At 34.7% G+C, this 26,166-nt stretch overlaps 1 protein-coding gene across 4 annotated transcripts in view; it reads right to left on the bottom strand.

Moving 5' to 3' along the window:
• Positions 1 to 26,166, bottom strand: part of SYCP1 (synaptonemal complex protein 1) — a 111,437-nt gene that overhangs the window by 41,329 nt on the left and 43,942 nt on the right. For all 4 annotated transcript variants that reach the window (XR_001008313.1, XM_012000814.1, XM_012000815.1 and 1 more), the window contains exons 17-23: positions 12,542 to 12,646; positions 11,494 to 11,597; positions 9,960 to 10,077; positions 9,071 to 9,141; positions 7,966 to 8,047; positions 5,205 to 5,267; positions 4,982 to 5,044 (exon numbers count right to left, since the gene is read on the bottom strand). Coding sequence is in view for 3 of the 4 variants with exons in the window: in XM_012000814.1 (XP_011856204.1) it covers positions 4,982 to 5,044; positions 5,205 to 5,267; positions 7,966 to 8,047; positions 9,071 to 9,141; positions 9,960 to 10,077; positions 11,494 to 11,597; positions 12,542 to 12,646 (606 nt within the window). In the remaining variant the exon portion in view is untranslated. The remainder of the gene's footprint in view (positions 1 to 4,981; positions 5,045 to 5,204; positions 5,268 to 7,965; positions 8,048 to 9,070; positions 9,142 to 9,959; positions 10,078 to 11,493; positions 11,598 to 12,541; positions 12,647 to 26,166) is intronic.

Here is a 26,166-nt window from a genome sequence, read left to right as displayed (position 1 = left end):
TGTGGATTTTTTTTCAACCAAATTTAAATGGACAATACAGTATCCACAGGATATGAAACTCACATATATGAAGGGCCAACTTCTTGTTTGCATGGGTTCCACAGGGCTGACTAGGGGATATGAGTATGCACAGATTTTGGTATTCTTGGGGGGTTCTGGAACCAATCCCCCATTTATAAACCAAGGGAATAACTGTACATATAAAGTTCTATTGTATGTAATAAAAAGTTGCATATATTCTAAATAATGTATACCCAATAATATGAGCTTGAAATAAAGACAAGTTAACAGAACTGCAAATAAGAGGACAGAAATCCACAATCATTGTGTAAAATGTTTAAACACATCTATCTCAGTCACTACTTAATAAAACACAAATAAAAAATAAGCAGAGGTACAGAATCAAAAAAAGATACACAAATATAAAGAATATAACTGGTAATCTTTACATAAAGGAACACTTTACCCAACAACTATACAATATACATTATTTTCATGTATGTAAGGGATGTTTATAAAACATGACCCCATATATTGGGCCATCAGGCAAATATCGATAAATTTCAAAGTACTAAAGTCATACCAGAGTGTGCTCTCTAATAACAATTCAATTACGCTAGAAATCAGTAACAAAAACACAATATGTCCCCTTAAATTTGGAAATTAAGAAATACGGGGGGGGGGCATTGGGCTAAACAACACTAATTTACTATATATCAAAACCTATAGGACACAGATACAGCAATACTTCTTGGGAAATTTATAGCCTTGAAATGTGTACATTAGAAAGACTGAAAATTAATGATCTAAGAATTCATCTTAAGATAGGTCCGGGTGCAGTGGCTCACACCTGTAACCCCAGCACTTTGGGAGACCGACATGGGTGGATCACTTGAGGCTAGGAGTTTGAGACCAGTCTGGCCAACATAATGAAATCCCATCTCTACTAAAAATAGAAAAATTAGCCGGCGTGGAGGCGCACGCCTGTAATCCCAATTACTTAGGAAGTTGAGGCAGGAGAGTCGCTTGAACTCAGGAGGTAGAGGTTGCAGTGAGCCGAGATCACAGTCACTGCACTCCAGTGTGGGTGACAGAGGCAGACTCCGTCTCAAAAAAAAAAAAAAAAACGGAAGAAAACTTCCCAAATTGACAAACTCCTGGTGACACTGATAAAGAAAAAAACAAAAGAAGGAACAAATAACCAACATCAGATTAAAAACAGGATATTACTGTTTTTACCAGTAAATGCTACAGACAATTCTGAAACTGTAGAAAATGTAGATGAACTGGATGAAACCCAGAAAAATATTATTTATCAAACTTGAAGAAATAGAACAACTAAGTTATACTGTAACTATGATTAAGTTGTTTCAGAAATTAAAAGCCTTTGCATAAAGAGAACTCTAGGCCCGGTAGCTTTCATCGATGAGTTCAACTTCAATGAGACATAATTTACACGTAATAAAATGCAAGGTTTTAAGTGTAAAGTTTAATAAGCTTTGACAAATTGTTTTTAAAACCATGTAATGGCAATACCAATCAAGACATAGTTTCCATAATCCCAGAAAGTTCCCTCATATCCCTTAACAAACTAATAGTACCCTACTGAGGCAACCATTGTCCTTTCTGTCTCCATAAATTGGTTTTGTCGATTCGAAAACTTCATTTAAATGAAATCATGCCAAACACACTCTCTTGTATATAGGTTATTCATTCAGCATATTACAAGATTCATCCATGTTCCTGTGAGTATCAGTAGGTCTTTTTTACTTCTGAGTAGTATTACATTGTATGAATATACCAAATTTGTTTATCCAGTCTCTTCTTAATGAACATTTTATGTGTTTCCATTTTTTATCATTGTGGATAAAGCTACCATGAATATTCTTGTACAAGATTTTTAGTGGACATGTTTCCATTTATTTTAAGTAAATATCTAGGAAAATAATTGTTGGATCACACAGTAGATGCATGTGTAGTTTTAGTAGAAACCATCAAAACATTTTCCATACTGTATGGAATACTGTATGCAGAGGCCACCTTTAGTCTACACATTCTTCTGTCAATGGACACATGGGTTGCTTCCAACTTTTGGCTATTGTGAATAATGTTGCTATGAACATAGGTGAACACATATCTCTTTGAGACTATGCTTTCAATTCTTTTAGGTATATATCCAGAAGTGAAATGAGAGGATCGTATAGTTATTCTAATTTTATTTTTTTGAGGAGCCACAAAATTGTTCTCCACATTGACTGTACCATCTGACATTCCCATCATCAGTGCTCGAGAGTTCCAATTTCCCCACAACCTCATTAACATGTTATTTTCTATTACTTCATTAGTACCCACTCTAACAGATATGAGGTAACATCTCATGAGATTTTGATTTGCAATGATCAGTGATATTAAGCATATTTTCATTTTTATGTGCTTATTGGCCATTTGTGTATCTTTGGAGAAATATCTATTCAAGTCCTTTGCCCATATTTTTTTTCCAGGCCAAGATGAATTTATTGATGAATTCTACAAAGCTATTGAGGGAAAAATAATACCAATTCTAAACAAACGATTCCAAAATATTGAAGTGCCTTGATTTTTGAATTCCCAGTCTCCAGTACTGTAAGAAATAAATGTTCATTGTTTATACGCCACCCAGTCTATGGTACTTTGTTATAGAAACCTAAACTAAGACAGCTATACTTTGTTGCATTATTTTGTAGTGGTTGCTGTAAGGAGGATAGTATATATCACTAACTTATCAAACTCTAAGTGTTAATATTGTAACTATTTCATATGCAATGTAAAAATGTTACAACAAAATAGTTATATTTACTCCCTTGTCCTTTGTGTTACGGAAGTCACATCGATTATAAACTCTATAATAGCAATTTGTTTTCCTTTAAGCAGCCATATATACCCTTTTAAAATTAAAAGAAAAATATGTTGCCTTTTAAATTCATCTCAGTATTTACCATTTCCAGTGCTTTTCACTTCTTCTATTGATCAAAGTTTCCATCTAATGCCATTTTCCTTCAGCTTGAAGAAATTCCTTTACTATTGCTTAGGGTACAGCTTTTGATGTCATGTTGTCTTCATTTTATAAAGATTTTTGCTGCATACAGAATTCTCAGTTGATGGTTTATTTTTGTTAGCATTTTATAAAAGTCATTCGTTTGTCATCTGACCTTCACTGTCCTGATACAAGGTCAGTCACCATCTATGTCATTTTATATGTATCTATGTCATTGTTGTGCAATGTGACATTTTTTTTGGTCTGCTTTTAAAAGTTTCTTTTTATCTTTGGTTTTTGCACTTTGACTAAGATATGACTGCCGGCATATGGTTTTGTGTCTATCTTGCTTTGGATTTGCTGAGGGCCATGGATCTGCGAGTTTGTTTTAAGTGTGATAAATTTTTGAGAAATTTCTCAATTAATTTTATTTGTCAAGGTCAGGTACAGTCACTCATACCTATAATCCTAGCAATTTGGGAGGCTGAGGCAGGTGGATCACTTGAGCCGAGGAGTTCCAGATCAGCCTGGGAAACATGGCAAAACCCCATCGCTACCAAAAATACAAAAATTAGCTGGATGTGATGGCATACACCTGTAGTTCTAGCTACTCAGGAGGCTAGGGTAGGAGGATCACCTGAGTCCAGGAGGTCGAGGCTGTGGTGAGCTGTGATCGCTCCACTGCATACTCCAGCCTAGGTGACAGAGTGAGACTCTGTCTCAAAAGTGAAAATTTTATTTGCCCTATTCTCTTTCTCTTCTTACTTGAGGATTCCAATTACACACTTAAAAACACTTGTTATTGTTCTACAGGCCACCGAGGCACTATTCCTCTTTTAAAAAATCTTCTTCTGTGTACCTCTGACTAGATAATTTCTACTTATCCAGTTTCCAGTTTACTGACACTTGATTCATTTGTCTTCAATCTACTATTAGGACCATTTGGTTTTGGCTTTGGTTTTGGTTTCGGTTTTTAAAGACATTTTACTTTTCAGTTCTAGAACTTCCATTTGATTATTTTCAGTTTCCATTTCTTCACTGACATTCCCCATTTGATCTTTCGTTATGACCATATTTTCCTTTCTGTCTTTGAGGATGTTTATAATAGCTGCATAAAAGACTTTATCTGCTAATTCTAACATCTGGATTATTTTGGTGTTATTTTTTATTGACTGATTTTTATACTATTGATTGACATTTGTGTTGTCTTCTGTTTGGGGCTAATACAAAGAATGCTGCTATAAATATTTTTGTACCTTTCTCCTTACTCTACCTAGGAGTAGAAGAGCTGAATTATAAGATATATGAATCTGCTATGTTTATATAGAATGTCAACAGTTTATGAAAATCCTTGACTTAATTTTTAATCACATTTACATATTTTTAATTTCAAATACCATTAAAGGAAGGTATAAGATTTTTATGTTTCCTCCCAAAGAGCACATAATTAATACAATGAGAACTGCTGTTTTCCATTCATAATTCAAAAACTATTTATTGAATACTTACTGTCAGTCATTGTTCAAAGACATAGGAATAAAGTTACAAATATGGCTCTAATATTAGGAGCTTATACTGTAAGGTTTTAATTTGTTTTATACAAGTAAATGGTTCTCAATCCCCTTCTGCAGCAGGATAATCACACATAGAGCTTTTTAAAATGTAGATTCCAAGAATCCATTCTACTTACTCAATTTCACTTTTTAATATGGAGGTAGGGAATATGACCACACACAAAGAGCTCATGCATGCACATATATTCTTAAGCTGCTTGAATCCAAGCTTAAGAAGATATGTGCATGCTAAATCACAGACGTATACTCTATTACAACTAAAAGAATTGATCTCCCCTATTTAAAAAGTTAACAACCTTTCAACTTTTCAATTTATACTGCATAAACAAGTAGAATAAAATATCTAAATTCTCATTTATTAATATTTAAAAAACAAAAAAAAGATGTCAAATACCTTTATCTCATAAACATTCAGTTGCTTGCTTTCTGCTGTACCTTTTTTTTTCAAGGCCTTATTCTGTTAAAAGTAAAAATAATTATATTTAGTACTAAAGTTATTCAAACTTACCTTGCCACTGACTTAGACTCAAATTACTAAAGGAAGAGAAAGCATTATTCTCTAAAACTGTGATGAAAATATCAGTTTGATTTTGAGAATATTTATAAAAAATACATACCTCCTGCTGAAGTTCTTCAATATACTTGTTTTTATTTTCAACTTGTTTCCTTAAATTGTTACACTAAAAAATTTTGAGAAATTATAGCTATTTTATTCAGTATTCCAGTCAAAACAGGCAATTTCAGACTAATAAAAATATTGCATAAAGTACTGATAAATGTCACTTCAAAATCATGGTAATTCCATTAATATAAAAATTATACTAAAATCACAAATTTTAATAAAGATCATCTAAATACAAATGCAATCATAGCTCACTGCAACCTCCAATTCCTGGGTTCAAGTGATCCTCTCACTCTGGCCTCCCAAAGTGCTGGGATTACAGGTGTGAGCCACTACACTCAGCCTCAGCATCCCTTTTTTAAAAAAAACGCATCTTTGTATGTGAAGTGATGAATATGTTAACTAGCATGATTTAATCATTTCACAATGTATACATACATCAAAACATCACTTTGTATACCATAAATATATATAATTTTTCTCAGTTAAAAAATCATTTTTATGTTACTGCTTATATGTCAACATTCATCATTCTTATCTTTGCAATGTTTAATTCCGAACTTTGCAACAATCCAATGAGATAGAAAGGATAGGTATTATCTCCATTTGAGAGATGAAGAAACTGAGGCTCAGATAGGTAAAATATATATAAAATTAAAAAATGTCGGAACTAAGGTAGCAGATTGAGGGAAGAAAAGTGTAACGAAATTTAATGTCACACAAAATATCTGGGAAGTGTTTACAACCTGAATTCTTTCTGGGAAACTGTTTTAACAGGTAAGTTGAAATCAAAATATGGGAAACTGAAATATGCTAAAAATTTGTCATGCATTTCATTTTTTTCCTTAAATCGTCACTAATATTTTCTATATTGGCAAAATAAATTGTGTTTTAAATTCTTAATAGAGGATTTTATTTTACATTAAAAATTAAATTCATGTTTTTCTCCATGAACAAACAATAGGCTTAATGATCTGCAGTGGCCTCTGATACAAATTTTAAAGTAGTGAATTACATACCAAGTATGTAATTCTTTTTTTCATGTAGTTCATTTTTTTCAGGCTGAATTTAACTAATAAATATGAACTAAAAGAAAAATAGTTTTTCAGGGAGGAGAACGTGGTATAGTTTAAAGAATGTAGAAGACCAGCTCTACTACTTCTTTCTTAGTCATGTAACCTTTTGAAGGTTTTTATCCTTTGGAGGTCTGATTTCTCACTTTATAAAATAAGAGCAATAATGACTTCTAGTTAAGTGAAATAACACATAGAAAGAACCTAGAACGTGCTTGGTCTATTGTAAGCCCTTTAAAATGGTACCTTATCTCATCCTTGAACTGTTTCAATAGTTTTACAGCTCTCAAAAGTGTAAATATAATTTTAACAATCCTCATGTCAAAATTCTTCAATGGCCTCAAACTCCTAAATGCAGCTTAAGTGGCCTTAAATGATCCACCCTCATCTTTCCCCACCTTCATCTCTCCATTCTTACCTCTCCCTACCCTCATCTTTCCTCACTCTGCCCTCTACCACCACTACCTTAAACTCCATCTTTTAGTTACAATGAATTTTTTGTACTTAAATATGCCATGCTCTGATACTTTCAGACTTACACATACAATGTTTATGTTTTTTTAAACTTAGAATATTATCCTCCCTGCTATACTTGTGTCCACCACCTGTCCTTCACTAATTCCTATTAATCTAAAACTTCACACTGAATGTGACTTCTTTCAGGAAGCATGCCCTAGCTTAAGTTTGAATTAGATGTCCTTTCTATAGACTCTAATAGTATCCAAATAGAGGACCTATGTTGTGGTCTGGCCAACACCCTTTCCTGCAAGAATTCCTCTACTATAAAATTCACAGTAGTCCTGCTCAGTTCATGTAATTTGATGGGGGCTAACTCTATCTCTATGAGTGGACATGCCGCTCAGGCTTAGCCAGGTTACTCTATCCCCTAGCCACAATGATTGACTTGGGAATAAGTATGAATTGAACTAGGCCAGAGTCTTCTCCAAGATTTTTTTAGAACTTTCAAGATGACTTTTAATAGCTTCCCAACTGATTCCAATGCCTTTCATCTCTCCCCATTCCATTCGCAAATATTAGACGGTGTCACCTCCTCAATAAAAAACTTTAATTAGATCACTGCTATCTACCAAATAAATGAAATTCAAATGTAACACCCAGAACCGTGCCTGACACATAGTAGGTGGTCAATAATATTTGTTGAATGAATGAAAAAAACACAATCAAAGACCTCATAATCTAGATCGATCTTTCTACTTTGGCACAATTTTCTTCCACTCTGTATAATATATACTATAATCATGTCACATATCTTGTACTATTCCATTTTCATGACACTCTTCCCTAAAAACCTTATTATCTTAATTTGATATCATATTCACCAAAGCATGACACAAAATTATTAAACAATTTGTCATCCATATATTTTATATTACTGAAGTATGAGCCTTTTGTTTAGCCTAAAAAATGTTAGTCTACATTAAATATCGAACATATGTTAAAAGAAAATCAGAATTATGCCATTATTTCTTCCAGATATAGATAACAGATTAGTAGTAAAATAATCCAACTTTTCCTAAATATTTAAGGTTGATGGCTGATGACAGTCTCTAGATCACTATTATTTATACAACAGTATACTTCCCTTTATTTTAGTTTAGACATGTGGTGTTGCTTTTACGATTTGAAATTTTGTGATACAATCCATTATTAAATACAACATACATTTTCTTCACTCTTGTCCAATTTACATTTAACTTCATCTCTTTTCTGTTTTAGCTCTTCTCTCACATATTCCAGTTCATTTCTAAAAGAAAATGGAAGAGTTACATTATAATAAAATTATTAGGTCTAAAGAAGATCTCAAATAACTCGAAATAAGGAAGTCTTAAAGACCACATTCTTTAACCAAATGTAAAAAGCCAAAACTGAATGCTTCAGAATATAAGTACAAACAAGAGGCCGGGTGTGGTGGCTCACACCTGTAATCCCAGCACTTTGGGAGGCCGAGACGGGCGGATCACGAGGTCAGGAGATCGAGACCATCCTGGCTAACACGGTGAAACCCTGTCTCTACTAAAAAATATAAAAAGCTAGCCAGGTGAGGTGGCGGGCGCCTGTAGTCCCAGCTACTTGGGAGGCTGAGGCAGGAGAATGGCGTAAACCCGGGAGGCGGAGCTTGCAGTGAGCCGAGATCGCGCCACTGCACTCCAGCCTGGGTGACAGACCGAGACTCAGTCTCCAAAAAAAAAAAAAAAAAGTGAAAAACTAAAAAACATAAATATCCAAAAGTAAAAATGACAAAAATAATGTCATTACATCCACTTGAATGACTGGTAGATGGACATAAAATAGATGACTGTGAAAAAACATAAAAACATTAATAATGCTAAAAATAATATCAAATGGAAAAACCACATATAAAATTATATGTGTATGGTTATAAGCAAAAACCAAATACATTCTTTAAAATATAGAGTGGGTATAAAACTCCAGTATTATAATCATTCATATGATTAGAAGTAATTTTTAAGATTTCTATATTTTATGAAATGTGATTAATATATTTTCTTAATTAAATATTAAAGAATTAGAAGGTTTATGATGCTTTAAAATTTCTGTCTAATCTCACTAAGTTTTAACACTAAGCACAAAGTAGACATTATTATAATTTTATTTTAAGCAGGATTCCACAACAGTGATTTATGTCTAATTTTTACTTCATACAATATTCAATATCAGTCCAATTTAAATTAATGATAACAAGTTAATAGAAAAGAAATATCAAAATATTTTGCTAGACAAAAAAAGGCCAATTTGTTAGTCTTGCCTTAATTGGGTTTCTGTTTCTTCCAGATTTTCTATTTGTTTCAACATCCTCTCTTCTTGCTTTTTGTTATTCTAAAGAAATAACATTGTTTATATCAATTATTTTGTTTAAACAAAAATAAAATTAAACTACTATTTAAGACCTTTATCTGTCAGTATAAAATTTATTTAGCTATATATAAAGCAAAAAAAAAATGGGCTTTTCAACTTGTATAGTTTCATACTACATTTTAAGCCTTACTTTAATTATTCTCCCAACAATCCCTATACAATAGTTAACAAAACAAGTCTCATTTGTTTTTCCAGTGTTACTTTGAGTCTGTATCCTTTGTTCATATTGTCACTTCAAGTAATGTTTTCCATTCATTGTTACCTACTGAACTCATAATTCATCTTTTAAGACCAAAATCAATGCTATAGTCTCTCAGAAGCCTTCTCTTTATCCAAAGCAGAAGTGATCCTGCAAACTCTGATAACACTTTGTCCCACTAACAACACATATGACATACTAGTTTGCTTAAGCTATGTGAGAAATTACTATTTTTATTAAGTCATAAGTTCTTAAAGAGAAAGGGTGACATTTTATTCATCATTGTATCCTCCACAATCTTATATGACTTAATAAATACCTATTGACTAGATGGTTTTTAAAAATCTTGATGCCTAAAATTAGATTAACTTGTTCTAGGAGTGGCCTCCACATTAATCAGAGGGTAGCCTCTGTCACCCATTACCACCCTATAAGACCAATATGCATATTTTTCTTCTAAAACAAAGTTTTAGCTCTAAAGCAATCAGACTTTAAAGTTCAAAGGATCTTTAGAGGTCATCTATTCTAACCTACTAATTGGAAGAAAACTAAGTCACCAGCACTTTCTTCTTCAACTCACATTAATATCTTCTTGCTGATTCTTGAGTTCTAGGGTCATATCACTTGTTTCCTGTGTGAGTTCTTTGTTTTCTAGTGAAAGCTTGTTGCAGTGTGAAGTTAATTCAGTATTCTTAAGCCTATTTTTTTAAAAAAGTCATACCAAAATATTTACAAATGAAATGACATAATATGGAATTTAATTCAACATAATGATAGGGGAAAGGAATGATGGACTGGGGGAAAAACATGAAACAAAATTGACTATTGGTTTATAATTCCTGAAGACGGGTGATAGGTTGATCATTACATTATTCCCTCTAATTTATATATTTTTGAAATTTTTCTTTACTAAATTTTCAAATGTCACACAATGTATTTCCTTGCATGTTCCCTGTATGCTCATCCTTTCATACTTTCCACAAATTTTGAAAAGTACATTATTTTTTTCAATAATTTTTTCCTCTCCATTAGACTGTCTCTTAGAAGTTATTTCAAATTTCCTATAACTTGATTAAAGTAGTACATGAGGCATGACCTGTGTTTAATTAAGACAGCTTCATTAAAAAAAAAAAAAAAAAAAAAACCTAAGTTTAACTTTTGTGCACAACACCTAATTTGCTCTTAAAAGATTTCAAATGTTCTACCTTGGAAGAGAGATTATTGCTGTATTGGTTACATACAATATCAATTTTAAATAAAGGCAGAGGAGTATGTGGCTCTACAGAGTGATTTTAGGAGCATCTATTATCTATTTCTATTTAATGATACTGGAAATTCATCAAAGAGGAGATAAAGCGTTTCACTAAGCCATGAAAAGTTGAAAAGCAAATATACTAAGGATAACAAATGTACATTAAAATACAAATAACTAACCAGTCCATTCATTAAAAGGGACATTAGTTCATAGATGAGTTTTACCTAGGGCCCTTAAAAAAGTACTATTGAAAAGGTACTAGAAATAGAGATTAGATAAAAAGGAAGGGAGAGGATGCTGCATAAACTGTTTACTTCTCTTATTTAATCTAGCACTGAGAAGCCACCAAAAGGGGAAAATCATGCTCACCACCACTAGACTGGCTACTTGAATTTACTTTTCTCTGAGTAATAATACAATAATAATTTCCCCCGCTTTCTCTCCAAATTAGACTTACTGCGTAGGTAAAATCATCCAATTCAATATTTTATTTGGATAATGTAAGAAATAAATTTTTATTTTGACACTTTATCAACAAAAACCTATAAAATAATTTAGCAAAACAACCAAAACAACTAGTTAGAACTGAAAATGATTATTTTTATGAGGAACTAAATACCTCTAAGAAAAGGAGCACATTGATGTAAAGTATTTCTAAACTTTGCGGTGTACTCTTTTTCATGTCAGTGATATGTACTTTCCTTAGCAATGAAATTAGCACACTATTTAGATCCTTAAGAATAAAAATATAATTTCAAATACATTCAAATAAATATTAAATATAATTAAATTATTATTTATCACCAGAAAGCTTAGGAATTGAGTACATAAGCTATGCTTAGATAAATGGAAAACATACTTCTCATTTTCAAGCTCAGTTTTCAGATCTTTAACCTCTTTTGAATAATACTGTTCACTTGTGGTAATCGCAGTTAACTGTATTTCCAAATCATGTACTTCTTTCTGCAAAGTAAACATATATAACTATAGCAAGTGTTTTTCCAATTTTCTCATTTGAAAGGTATATTCGCTGAGTAATTAAATCATATATTTGGCAAAAATTGGGCAGGTTATGTCAAATATTTTAAATGAGTAAATTTAAAGTGAATAATTACTATAATCACTATAATTTTAAAACAATGAACAATGACATATTCAATGTAAGTAAATTCTATCTTGATATTGTAAAGTTCAACCAGAAAAATATTTACATGTTATAAAATATTCTTATCACTCTGCCAACTAATTAATTTCAATTAAAATTTTACATTATCAAGGAGAAATATATTAATTGATGAAATCAGGTAGTATCTCAAAAAACTAAAATGTTATTATTACAAAAAGACAAGATGTAATTCTGTCATGGACTAGAAACATACTTTAAAATACAAATTCTAAAACTATAACATGAGCACTATAAAAAGTACTATAAACTAAGAACCTAACTTAATGAAGGCTAAATTTCAAATGTACCAATTAAGAAATACTTGGCTAGGCATGGCGGTGTGCCCCTATAATCCTAGCTACTTGAGGGGATGTTCCAGGAAGCACAGGGTTCAAAGCTAGTGTGCAATTACTGTGCATTTGAATTAGCTACTTCACTCTAGCCTGGGCAACACAGTGAGACTCTGTCTCAAAAGAAAAAATACCCAAGACATCAAGAAATATAACTATTATAAACCATAATGCATCATATTGATCTTTTAAATGTTGGTCTTTCTCACATTATAATGTGGAGGTTGTCTAGATGTGTTTTAAATCAATCGTAAACATGTTAATGTAATAACAAATGCTTTGAAAGGAATTTTGTGAAGAAATCTTTAACAAAACAAATACTTATACCATAATTCATAAATCTATATTCTACTAACAAAATATTTAAAATAAAAATGTTTCCTTAAACAAACCTCTCTGGCTTGGAGAAGACCAATTAGTTCTTGTTCTGTTCCTTTTAATTCTTCAGCAATCTTCTCAAATTGTTTATTTTCATATAAAAGCTTTTCCTTTTCTCCCTATTTATAAACATTAACAAATCAGGAGTACCAAACCATACACATATTCAAAGTAATCAAACTGGCCAAATGGAGCTATGGAAAGATCTATGAGCTTCCCCCTGGCTAAAATTCTTTAAAAAGAGAAAATTAGTCAATATTAAGTAAATTCAAAGACTAAACATGATGACAGACAATTCAATAGACACAGCCCTGGAACACAATAATTAATTCTTTAATTACAGATGATTAATTTCTCATCATTCCTTCTACTATCCAACACAGCATATATTTATGAACTCACTTTTTACTTTGTCTTCCCAAGCACAACATCACAACAATTTTATAAAAGGCCTCACAATAAAAGGTCCTATATTATTAATTATAAAAACTACTAATTGTAGTTAAGGAGTTTGAATTTTATCTATAGACAACGTGGAATCATCATAAATTTTAGTGTAACAATATAATATCATCATATTTGTAATTTTAAAAGATAACACTAGCAACAGTGCACAAGAAAGCTTAAGTAGGGTAAACCTAAAAACAAGAAAGCCAGTAATGAGACTACTGTGCCAAAACAAATGCAAGATGAAAAGTGTTTAAATTATGTCAAGGGCTGTGGAGACATAACAATAACCACGGTTTCACGCTTTCAAATGACTTCTATATGACCAGCCCTCACTAGATGCTTAAAATATATTTTCATTCTTTACACTACCCTATGGAAGTCAGATTTTTGTGTCTCAATTTGACAGATCAAAAAATAGAAGCAGTATTTTAGCTTTTAGTATGTCACTATAATCTCATGCCCAAAGACCAACTCTCCCACTGAAAACTTCTATAAACTCTGGACAAAATAAATAAATACATATAAATGTGTGTGTGTGTGTGTGTGTGTGTGTGTGTATGTGTGTGTAGATGGCAAGGGAGAAAGAGAGGGAAAGAAGGAGGGAGGGGGAGAGAGAGAGAGAGACAGAGAGATAACCTAAGGATTTTAACAAGTGAAAAAAGAAAAATTAACACAAGTGGCTGAAGCGGAGTGAGTTTGTCAGTTTTTGGTAGCTTTGTCCCAATGGTGAAATGTCACTGCTAAGCAGTGTGGTATAGGCAGCTTAAACTACAATAGAAATCCCACCATCTCTCTTGCTAGAGGAACCTGGTAGAACCAGGGAAAGGAGCCCTGGGAACCATGACCAGCTGCCAGAATATAAAGGAGAAATCATACAGAACAAAGAACCACCGAAAGTAATCTCCTGATTCCATGTATGAATGAATACTACACAAATTTAAAAACAACCCATGAAGCATACATTCATATACAGAGTCAAAAGAAGTACACCAAAGGCTTAGAGAATTAAGATTTGAAGCACCATTCATAGAAGGTGAGATAAAGTTTATTTTTGAATCTAGCAAAAATAAAGATAGATAAAACAAAAACATTTACATTATTCAGAAGAATATAAGAGAATCTACATAATATAACCTTCACAATATCCTGAATATAATCCAAAATTATTCAACATACAAAGAACTGGTAAAATGTCAACATTCTCAAGGGAAAAGGCAACAAATATATACTAATCCCAGTATAATCAAGATGTGAGAACTTTATCAGATAAGAACTTTAATGCAGCTAATTCAAGTATGCTCAATCAGGTATAGGAAATACTCTTAAAATGAATAAAAAGATAGTACATCTAAGGAAAGAAACAGAAAATAAGAAAAATGGAAATTTTAGAACTGGTAAAAAAAAATCATTGGATGCTCATAGGAGCATAATGGAGATTACAAGGAAAGAGACAGTGAATCTGACTATCAGAACACCAGAAATGATACTCTGAAGAACAGAGAGGAAAAATATTGAAATAAAATGAATAGCACCTCAGAAACCCATGGAACAATATAAAAAGATCAAATCAATGTATAATTGTAATCTTAAAAGGAGAAGACAGCAAAAATAGGGCAGAAAAATATTTAAATGGCCAAAACTTCCCATATTTGAAGAAAGTTAAAAATTTACAGATTTATGAAGTGCAGTGAAACTCAAATATAATAATTCAACTTCACTTACATACTGCTGAAAAATCAAAGTTAAGGAGAAAATCTTGAAAGTATGTGGTCTCTCATTAGAAAACATGGAGGACCCAAAACAATAAGACATCATCTTTAAGGTGCTGAAAGAAACAAAACTGTCAACCCACAATCCTATACCTAAAAAATAAAATAAAATCCTTTCAGAATGAAGAGTAAATAAATAATATATTCAAAAAGAAAAACTAAGAAAATTTGTCAGCAGCAAAACTGCACTACAAGAAATACTAAAGGAAGTTCTTCAGGCTGAAGGAGAACAATATTAGAGGTAAATGTGGATCTTCAGGAAAAAATAAAGAATATCACAACTGGTAAATATTGGAGTAAATATAAAAGATCATTTTTCCTCAAGTTATTTAAAAAAACATATGACTACTAAAGCAAAAATTATAGCTGTCTTATGAAGATGTAAATGCATGTAGGTGTAATATATATGACAACTCTGGCACAAAGGACAAAGTGGGAAAAGGACATAAATAGTCAAAAAGTTTCAACATTCAACATGAAGTGGTACAATATTAACTCAATATAGACAAGGTAATGGATACACATTGTAATCCCTAGAATAGCTACAAAAATAAATGCAGAGAAGTATAGATACAATACCAGTAGATACATTAAAATGGAATACCAAAAAATATTCAAATAACCCAAAAGAAGGCAGAGAGTTTAAAAGAGGAACAAAATGAAAGGAGCAAACAGAAAACAACTTTTAAATGGTAAATCTAATCTAGCCACATCAACACTTAAACAGCAATTTTTAAAGGTATCTATGGCCTAAATTCTCCAATTAGCAGTGATTGTCGAAGGGCATAAAGAAGGAAGACCCAATTACATGCAGGCTACATATAAGCACATATGTACAAATATAAAGTCAAATGTAGGTTAAAGATACACCATGCAAACAACAAGCATAAGAAACATGGAGTGGCTATAATAATATGTTAAAATAGACTTTAAAACAAAAAAGTATTATCAGAAATAGAGGGCATTTAATTATAATCAAATTGTCAATTCATCAAGAAGATATGGCAGTTATATACAAATGTGAAATTTATAGCAGAAGTTCAAAACACATGAAGCAATCACTGATAGAATTAAAGAGATAAACAAACAATTCCAAAATTGTACTAGTTTTAACACTCTTTTCTCAATAAATAATAGAATTAGACCCAAAAATTCAATTAAAAACATATATTTGTACAACACCATCAGCCAACTGAACCTATTTGACAATTATAGAACACTCTACCTAACAATAGCAGAATACATATTATTTTCAGTGCACATGGAACATTCACTAAGATATATCATATCCTGATATATAAAACAAACCTTAATAAATTTTTTTTAAAGTACATTCTCTGACCATAACAAAGTTAAACTAGGAAAGAATAACAAAAAATAACAGGAAATTCTCCAAATACATGGAAATTAAACAACAAACTTCTACATGGGATCAAAGGAAAATCCTCAAGAGAAATTTAAAAATATTTTAACCTAAATGAGAATACAGCATATAAAAATTTGTGAAATACAGCTGAAAAGGTGACTAGAGGAAATTTATAGCATGCAAATGCTTACAGAAAAGAAAGATCTCAAAACAATCTAAACTTCCACCTTAGGAATCTAGAAAGAGAGCAAAATAAACTCAAAGCAGCAGAAGGAAGGAAATAATAAAGACATGAGCAGAAAACAATGAGATTGAAAACAGAAAAACAACAGAAAGAATCAATGAAATATAAACTAATTATTTGAAAAGATCTATAAAATTAAGAAACCTCTATCAAGACTAACAAAAAAGGGGCCGGGCACGGTGGCTCACACTTGTAATCCCAGCTCTTTGGGAGGTCAAGGCAGGTGCATCACTTGAGGTCAGGAGTTCAAGATCAGCCTGGCCAATATGGTGAAATCCCACCTCTACTAAAAATATAAAAAATTAATACGGTGTGGTGGCACATGCCTGTAATCCCAGCTACTCAGGAGGCTGAAGCAGGAGAATCACTTGAACCCAGGAGGTGTAGGCTGCAGTGAGCCTAGATCATGCCACTGCACTCCAACCTGGGCGACAGAACAAGACTCTGTCTCCAAAAAAAAAAGACAAAAAAGAGAAATGACACAACACCCAATATCAGTAACAAAAAGAAGGTAATCCTGCAGACCGTACAAATATTAAAAAGGATAACAGGAAAAGCTACAAAAAATTCTATGTACAGAAATTTGACAACTTGGGTGAAATGGACTAATTCCTTTAAAACCAAAAACTACCAAAATCATTCAAGATTAAACAGGTAACCTGCATAGTTCTATAACAATAAAGAAAAATAAATCCATACTGAAGACCTTGCCAAAAAGAAATCTCCAGGCCCAAGTGGTTTCACTAGAGAATTCTACTAAACACTTAAAGAAGAAATTATAACAATTCTACACAGTCTCTTCCAGAAAACAGAAAGAAACAAAAGCTTCTATGGAGCCTAAAACAACTCTGTTTTGGAAGCTAATCTACCACGTTGGCTTCTGCTTAACCCCTGTTCCAGAAAGGCCTCTAAGATTTCCAGTTTATCTATTGTTCCTTGTGTACAAGAAGGTACTTCCAGTAAATTCTGCCCTTAGGGCATATTCCTAGTATTGCCTCTGATGCACATGTGCCCCTCCTCTAAGGTATATAATCCTTGGGTCTGGGGGATAATGATGCAGGGGTTCACCATCTTGTCTTGCCCCCACTTGAGACACACATGGCTTCTATTTGTAAGTCCCTATTAAACTTTTCCAATAAACTGGATTTGTAAGCTTCTTTCTTCAGCCTCTAAGCTTCTTTGAACTTTGGGAGTTTGCAAAGACCTGCCTCTGTGAAACAGCTTCTCAGTTCATTTTATAAAGCCAGCATTACTTTGTCTCCAAAACTAGACATAGAGAGCAAAACAAAAGATACCTACAGACCAATATCTCTTATGAACTCAAATGTAAGAATCCTCAGCAAAATATTAACAAATAAAATTCAGTAATATAGAAAAAAGTACAATACTCAACACCAAATGGGGTTTATCCTGGAAATGCAAGGCTCATTCAATATTGGTAAATGAATGTCTACACCACATTAACGGTCTGAAGAAGAAAAACCACATGATCATATAAACTGACACAGAAAAAGCATTTGACACAATTCAACATCAATTCATAATAAAAACTTTCAGTGAACTAGAAATACAAGGGAACTTTCTACAAAAAACCTGCAAGTAACATCATAACTTAATGGTAAAACACTGAATGTTTTTCTCTTAAGATCAGGATATCAAAGATTTACAAGCTCACCACTGTTATTCAGCATACTAGAAGTCTGAGCCCAAGCAATAAGGCAAGAAAAAGAAATCAAATGCCTATTTGGTAGTTATTTAAAATACCTGCAAAAAGAGAAATACTTAGGTATAAACCTAATATAACATTTACAGTACTGTATGCTGAAAACTGCAAAATGCTAATGAAATAAATTATTATAAAGAAAATCTATATAAATAGAAACAGATACTATGTTCATGTACTCAACATACTAATGACATCAGTTCAACCCAAATTAATCTATATATTTCACACAATTCCAACAACAATTTCAGCGAGTGTTTTTTAAGGTATAGAAAAGCTAATTCTAGGCTGGGTGTGGTGGCTCACGCCTGTAATCCCAGCACTTTGGGAGGCCGAGGCAGGCAGATCACGAGGTCAGGAAATAGAGACCATCCTGGCTAACATAGTGAAACCCCATCTCTACTACAAATACAAAAAATTAGCCGGGCGTAGTAGTGGGTGCCTGTAGTCCCAGCTGCTCGGGAGGCTGAGGCAGGAGAATGGCATGAACCCAGGAGGCGGAGCTTGCAGTGAGCTGAGATCACGCCACTACACTCCAGCCTGGGCAACAGAGCAAGAATCCATCTCAAAAAAAAAAAAAAGAAAAAAAGAAAAGCTAATTCTAAAATTTATATGGAAACGTAAAGGAACTAGAATAGTTAAAACAATTTTGAAAATGAATAATAACGTTGGAGGAATCACATTACCCCATTCTAAGACTTAGTATTAAATCTACAGTAATCAAGACACTGCAATATTGGCAAATGAATAGACAAATACACCAAGACAATATAAGAGAGCCCGGAAATAGACCCATGCAAACACGGCCAGTTGATTTTTTTAATAAATGTGCAAAAGTAATTCAATGGAGAAAGGAGAGTATTTTTAACAAGTGGTAATGTCATCCTACATCACTTTTTCTTACTACTACTACCACCTCCCAGAGGAAGCCACCATCATCTCTCCTCTGGCTACTGTGATTGTCTACTCTTAACTGTTCTACCTTAATATACTTTTCTCCTTCAGGCTAAATGTGCTTTTTGAAATGCAAATCTGATCAAGTCACTCCCTGCTAAAATTATCTGGAGTGTCCCATTCCTCTTAGGATAAATACAAAATTCCTTTGATGTGATTTACAAGGCCATAAATTGTAAGGCTCCCATTCCTCTTGGGTTAAATACAAAATTTCTTTGATATGATTTACAAGGCCATGAATTGTAAGGCTCCTAACTCTCCAGCAGCATCTTTCACTTCATCATGTACTCACCATACTCCCTCCCATGAAAAAAAATCTTAGCATGTTTCCTCTATCTGATATGCTGTATTTTTTCTCCAGAATTCAGTTCAATCCTTCCTTCTTCAAAAAAGCCTATTCTAATCTAACTACTTCAAATCCTTTTATCATAGGCCTCATCATACTATGAACTAATTCCTTAATGCCTTTGTCACCATTGTAATGTTACATTTCAATGAGTGACTGAATTTAAGTGTGACTATTTGATCACTGTCATTCCATGAAGGCAGTATATGCATCCACTTGCTCCCCACTGCATCACCAGAGTTTTAGCATACATAAAACTCAACAAATGTTTGTTTTTGTTTTTCAGACAGGGTCCACTCTGTTGCCCAGGCTGGAGTGCAGTGGTTTGATCTCGGCTCACTGCAACCTCCACCTCCCAGGCTCAAGCAATTCTCATGTCTCAGCCTCCTGAGTAGCTGGGATTGCAGACACACCGCCACCACGCCCAGCTAATTTTTGTATTTTTAGTAGAGACAGGGTTTTGCCATACTGTCTAGGCCAATCTCAAACTCCTGGTCTCAAGTGATCTGCTCACCTCAGCCCCCCAAAGTGCTGACATTACAGGTGTGAGCCACCATGCCCAGCTGAAAAACTCAACAAATGTTTGTTAAATGAGTAAATGAATTATTGCATTTATTCCTCACAATCACCCTATGAAATATGTACAATTATTTTCTCCATTTCATAGATGGAAAAACTGAGGCATCAAGAGTTTAAATTGCTCTTGGTCATATAGCTAGCAAGTAAAGAGCTGCACACCAATCAAGACATTCTGATCCTGAGAATCCAGATATTAATTGTTGTTCATATATAATGAGACGGCCAAGTAAAAAGAGCACCCTGGAGAACCTCCGACCAGCCTGCTTACTGGAAGGACACGGCAGGGCCTTAGGAAGTTCATGCCGTTTGCAGGGGCGATGAGCTTGACCCCTTCTGCTCTTATGTGGTAACCAGGAATTCAATCTGTGATACAGAAAGCCTGATAGCAGGACTGTCTTTGCTGAGAGTCCCTGTGGGCCTTTTTGTCCTTTTCACCCAATAAACCCTGCCCTACTCACCCTTCAAAGTGTCTGCAAGCCTAATCTTTCCTGATCCTGTGACAAGAACCCGGTTTTTTCCTACAACATACTGTTTGCAAAACATAAGGCTTGAGAAAGGATTAGTGAGATGCAAACCAAAAAAAAAAAAAAAAACCTTTTTCTCTTTCGCTTCTAAGCCTTTTTTCCTTCGGATTTCTTCTGAGGATAAAGGAAACTGTGCCCCCACTCCTATTGCTCCTGAGATTCAGAATGTCGGCCTCAATCCAACCCAGCCTTTCCATGGCCTTTTCTTTCTTTTTTTGGTACAGATGGGCGAGCAGCAGTTCCCCGCCACCCTCCCCTCCCTGCCAGGGCTGGGACGCATGACCCAAGGGCCCCGCGAGGCTGGCTGGCATTCCCTGCCAAGCGCCCGTGGAGTCTCCCACTATCCCAGCCAAGGAGTCCAGTTCCATCCCACAGCAATTATGCTTCTCTCCCTAGTGGAGGAAAAACTGGCATAAGAATAATAGGTTCTTCCCCCAGGCATCCTTTTCTCTTCTCCACCCTGTCAGCAGTTAACATAGCCCTGCATCTAAGCTGTCTCATCCTTTTCTCTACCTTGTCAGCAGGTAACTCTTAAACGAGGTTTTTTTTCTTTTTGGAAGACATTTTGCTGGGCCGGGAATGATGGGGATCACTATTTATATTTTCTGTAGTTTTAGTTGTGAGAAAGGATTTGTGAGGTTCGTCTTAAGCTGCAACCAATCTAGTGTGCTTTGCATGACTTTCTGTATAGTCCACAGCAAACTTTGCTGCAGGCCTCCATCTTGTTGTCCTTGAGAGCAAGACCTGTAACCACGTGGCAATGTTTTATTCTAGCCTCTGCCATTTTACAATGGTGGCCCCAGGTTCAATCCTAGCTTAGCAAATGAGTCCTTTATGGTTTCATATCTGCATAACCTTTTGCTGCTTACTGACTCTATTCCCCTTCATGAACTGCCTTGGATTTTCCTTTCTCTAAGCCTTTAGTAAAGTTTGAAAGCCAAAAGTATTGGCAGCTTGGCCCAACCAAAGTTGGCTAATAATGGAGTTAAAAGGATTTTCTTAAGGAGCACTCAGCTTAATTAAAGTGGATATCCAAGTTATAGTTCTATTTATAAGGCCTTTATGTTTTCCTTTTATTGGACCTTGTTTTTCTGGAAAAAAAGGTTTTTTTCAGTTGACTGAATTATTTTTCTTGATTTTGCCTTGCCACTTTTAATGTACATCTGAGTGGGGAGAGACCTCTGTTATCCTCATGGAACCCTAGGAATTAAAAGTAGATAGATCCCTCTCCCCATTTGAAAAAATCTTATGACACCTGGGGTTTTCTTCTGCCTGCCTATGTAGTTATGTATGTGTGTTGTCTCTAAAAAGAGCTCTAATTAATTGGCCTAAAGGAAGATAAGTGCTTACATCAAATATTTTTAAAAGGGAAGATAAAAGCTGTAGTACCTTTCAGTTCATATAACTTTAATCTTTGTAAAATAAAGAAAGACTTAAAGATTATTGGTAAAAAGCAGATGTCATCAAAATATAAATAGGTGGACTAAATTACGCAGGTCAGATGCAAGGTTTGTTAAGTGTTTTAAGGTTATAAACTGCTTTTTGGTTTTGAGAACTGTTCAACTTGGTAAGGCATGGGGACATATGGAACTAGCCACACCCTTAATTAGGCAGGAAGGAGTCAAACCTTAGCTGCTCCTAGCACATACTCAAAACAACTTACCAGATTTTACAGTGAAGTTAAAAATTGCTAAAAGTTACCACCATGACATATAATAGAGACTACTAGAAATAGATTTACATGTGAGGTGTGTAAGAACAGTAAAATGTGTTTTTAATTAAAGGTTAGAAGAGGCTACATGCAGTGGCTCATGCCTGTAATCCCAACACTTTGGGAGGCTAAGGGAGGTGGATCACTTGTGGTCAGGAGATTGAGACCAGCCTGGCCAACATGGCAAAACCCCGTCTCTATGAAAAATACAAAAATTAGCCAGGCATGGTGGTGGGTGACTATAATCCCAGCTACTAGGGAGGCTTAGGCAGGAGAATCGCTTGAACCTGGGAGACAGAGGTTGCAGTGAGCTGAGATCATGCCACCACACTCCAGCCTGGGTGACAGAGCAAAATCCCATCTCAAAAAAAAAAAAAAAAAAAAGGTTATAAGAAGGCATTAAAAACCTAAATTCTTGCCTAAGGTTAAAGAATTGTTTCAAAGTAGATAAAAGTTCATACAAGTGGTGGAAGGATTGTAAAAATTAATCTTGCAAAAACTCTTGTGTGTGCATATATTGACTAAATTTAAAAGGGTACTATAAGGTTTTTCTGTAAATTGAGCATTAAAATAAAAGCACAAGAAGGTATTCATAAGGCACTAATCTGCTCTTTAGCAAAATTTGTAACAGGTTATAAAAGTTTCTGAATCATGATTTTGGCAAAATAAATGATTTATGTAATATGGAATTCTATTTCATAACATTAAGTGTTTTAAACCTCTAACATATTTAACAGGCTTTCCAAAATCAAACCTCAGTTTCAAAATTGCCTTTCCTGACGCCAGACTTTTCTGATGCTTCAGAAGGGCCTCTGGAGTATCCAGAAAAGAGGTAAATAGGATTATGTGACATGTTTAGTTACATAGGATTGCCAAAATGGTGTTCAATATTCTTTAGGTTATATTTTGGTGAATAATACTAATATATGTTCCCAAATTGTATGGGATTTCTAAAATTCTAATGTCTGATTATGCTATCAATCACAATTAAGGTTAAGTTATTGTAAACCAAGGAGATACCAAACTTCTTTGTCAATTGTGTTTCTAATTGTAACTACCCTGGGCATTTCGTTTTTCACAATTGTTGTCTTGTTTTAATTCTTTTCAAATGATTGTTTATAATAAGCTATAGAACTTTGACAAGTGCTCTCAAATACAGGTCTGATAACTTTGAAGATATGACACCGGAATAAAGGGAAATGTACAGAATTCACAAAGAGCTAAAATGTTCATGAATATCAAGGAAAACAAGAGCTAACTGAATGAATTCAGAAAACTGAAGCAATCTTTTTGACTTTTTCTTGGCATATTGCTGATACTTGTTTTGTTTTTCAGAATAAAGGAAGCATTCTGGACTATTTACAGCCTTTAATAATTGAGTAAGGTATACTCTTGTGAACAAAATTTAGAGCATGTTTGTTTCTCTCTGCCTGGTTCCTCTAGAATTTGGAAACTATCTGTGAGTATTCTTAACTTATGGCAATATAGTTCTTTGCATCAGTGCAATAAGAATCCATTTCCTTTTGCAACAGGATGCAATTAAAGAAACTGGTTGTTTTACCAAGTCTTTGACTGGAAGGGTATGCTTCCCTTTAAGGAGTCAAACTTGACTCGCAGAGCCAATAAAAGCCCCTTGGGAAAAAAACTGGCCTCACACCCTTGTCTGCACAGCCCCTGTACAGGATTCCTGACCTGTGGTCAGTAAAGAATGTCACTTTCTAACAGGTCAGGAGTTCCAAGTATATCTTGGGACCTTAGGAGGAGAGGATCACCCAACTCAGAGGTATTTGAGGATAGAAACCCATGGCTGGGCTTAGCTTTAAAAGGACTTGTCTGAGATTCCTTGTGGAACACAGTACCATCAAAGTCAATCTAGAAGTCCCATGTAGAAACAGTTATTCTTGCTGTACTATATGCAAAAAATCAGGCCAAGTTTAAGACTAAAGTCTATTTTGCAAACAACTCAGTACTGTCATGATTTGTTTCTTTAACAAAAATGAGGATTAGAGAGAGAGAAATTATGTTTCAAAACTTATCATACATTTGTCATTACATTCTAAATTCATTAGTTGTTTTTAAGTTTTTGCCTACATTATAGACTAACCCTGCTTGTTCCTATGAACCAACTAGCATTCTCCAGATGCAGTTCAGAAGGAAGAAAGGGGGATGGGTAATGTAAAAATCTGGATCAATATTCTAGCTGTGAGCAATTATCTTGCAAATCCAGACAGATGATGGGAATAAATAGGGTGCCCATTACCTGGAGGTTTCTTTTTTGGGAAAGTAAGACCAAGGGAGCTAGCCAAAGCCAAGCACAATGCACCCAAATCTTAGCAAGCATAATGATAGCCACCAGTTATCTGGGCGTGTCACAAGACATCCTTTTCTCTCCCTTGTTGAAGGAAAACTCAATTCCACAGTGTTACCTTAGCACTCAGCTTACAATAAGGAGTCCATGCAACACCCCTGAGACACATTTTGGTCCCAAACTCAATTTCAAGGTTTGGGTCAAAGCACTAGGAAAGAAAACTGGATCCAGAGGCAGACAATAATGGAAATTAAAAGGCATAGTACAGGTGAGTGTGGCTGATTCCTGCCAACTAAGCCAAGCTTCCCATTTCATGGATAAAGTCTACGCTAGTATTCATGACATAAATGAGGTCTAGGGAATTCAAAGGCTACTGACAATAGGAGAGATATAGCATATGTGGGTAAGAGCTGATACTTCCATCCTCTAGGCTCCCCTGTTAACATGAGTGAAAGCCACTAAAACACCAATGGGTGGTACCCTGTCATGGCTGCCAGGACTCAGGGATGCAAGAACAGAGGAAAGAAAGAGGAATGCCTCACTTTCCCTCCCTCATATATCCCAGGCATTTGCTAGGAAGAGAAAGGAACCAGGGATGCCTGCTCTCTTTTTCTAGATGAATAACCATTCATCTTCAGTCTGTACCCCTTTCAAATGCATCCTGAATTCCTGGGACTCCTTTGGAAAAAAACCTTTTTTTTCCTTTTTCTTCCTCTCTCCTCTCTTCACTGATAGGTAATTGTGTGACCGTACTATGGGAGACTCCCCTCAGATGCATCCTCCAAATTGGGAAGTTAATTTCTCAAACCTTAAACTGGTCTGCTTAGGATTGGGCTCAGGGGAAGGGAACCCAGAAGCCTGACATACCAGCAAAAAGGTAAAAGTTTTTCTTACCAGTCAGGCTTTTGGCCCCCCTTTTGCCATGCAAACTGGTAAAAAGCCTTGGGATTTTTGAGCTGTCCTTACCGCCCACCCCACATTTCATTTTGATACATATTTTCTAATAACCCTGTTTGTGTCTTCTCACCTTCAGGCCATCAAACTCCAAAACGGTCATGCAACTCAGACATTGGCCCCTTTTGCCAGGAATCCTTAGATACGTCTCTGAGGGAGATTTGACTGCTGTTTTCCCAAAACAGAACCCCCTGTCAGTAGGAAGCAGTTAAGATTGGTCTTTGTCCATATCCTTATCCTTATTCTAATGGCAGTTAGATGTACTTCTTTAGAGTGGAGAATGAGACAGCCAAGTAAAAAGGTCTTCCCGGAGAACCTCCGACCAGTCTGTGCACTGGGAGAACAGGGTGGGGCCTTGGGAAGTTCGTGCCATTTGCAAGAAAGAGGAGCCTGGCCCCTTCTATTCCTGTGTGGTAACTGGGGATTCAATCTGTGAGGCAGAAAGCTTGCTAGCAGGACTCTCACTTTGCTGACAGTCCCTGTTTCCCTTCTTTCACTTTTCACCAAATAAAAACTGATCTACACACCCTTCAAAGTGTCTGTGAGCCCATCGTCTCAGCCCAAAATCTCCTTAAGCTGATAAGCAACTTCAGCAAAGTCTCAGGATACAAAATCAACGTGCAAAAATCACAAGCATTCCTATACACAAATAACAAACAGAGAGCCAAATCACGAGTGAACTCCCATTCACAATTGCTTCAAAGAGAATAA

This window comes from Mandrillus leucophaeus, unplaced genomic scaffold, assembly GCF_000951045.1.
Source record: "Mandrillus leucophaeus isolate KB7577 unplaced genomic scaffold, Mleu.le_1.0 Scaffold64, whole genome shotgun sequence".
Taxonomy (NCBI): Eukaryota; Metazoa; Chordata; class Mammalia; order Primates; family Cercopithecidae; genus Mandrillus; species Mandrillus leucophaeus.
Note: the sequence above shows the minus strand (reverse complement) of the source record. Positions and strands in the feature narration are given on the sequence as shown.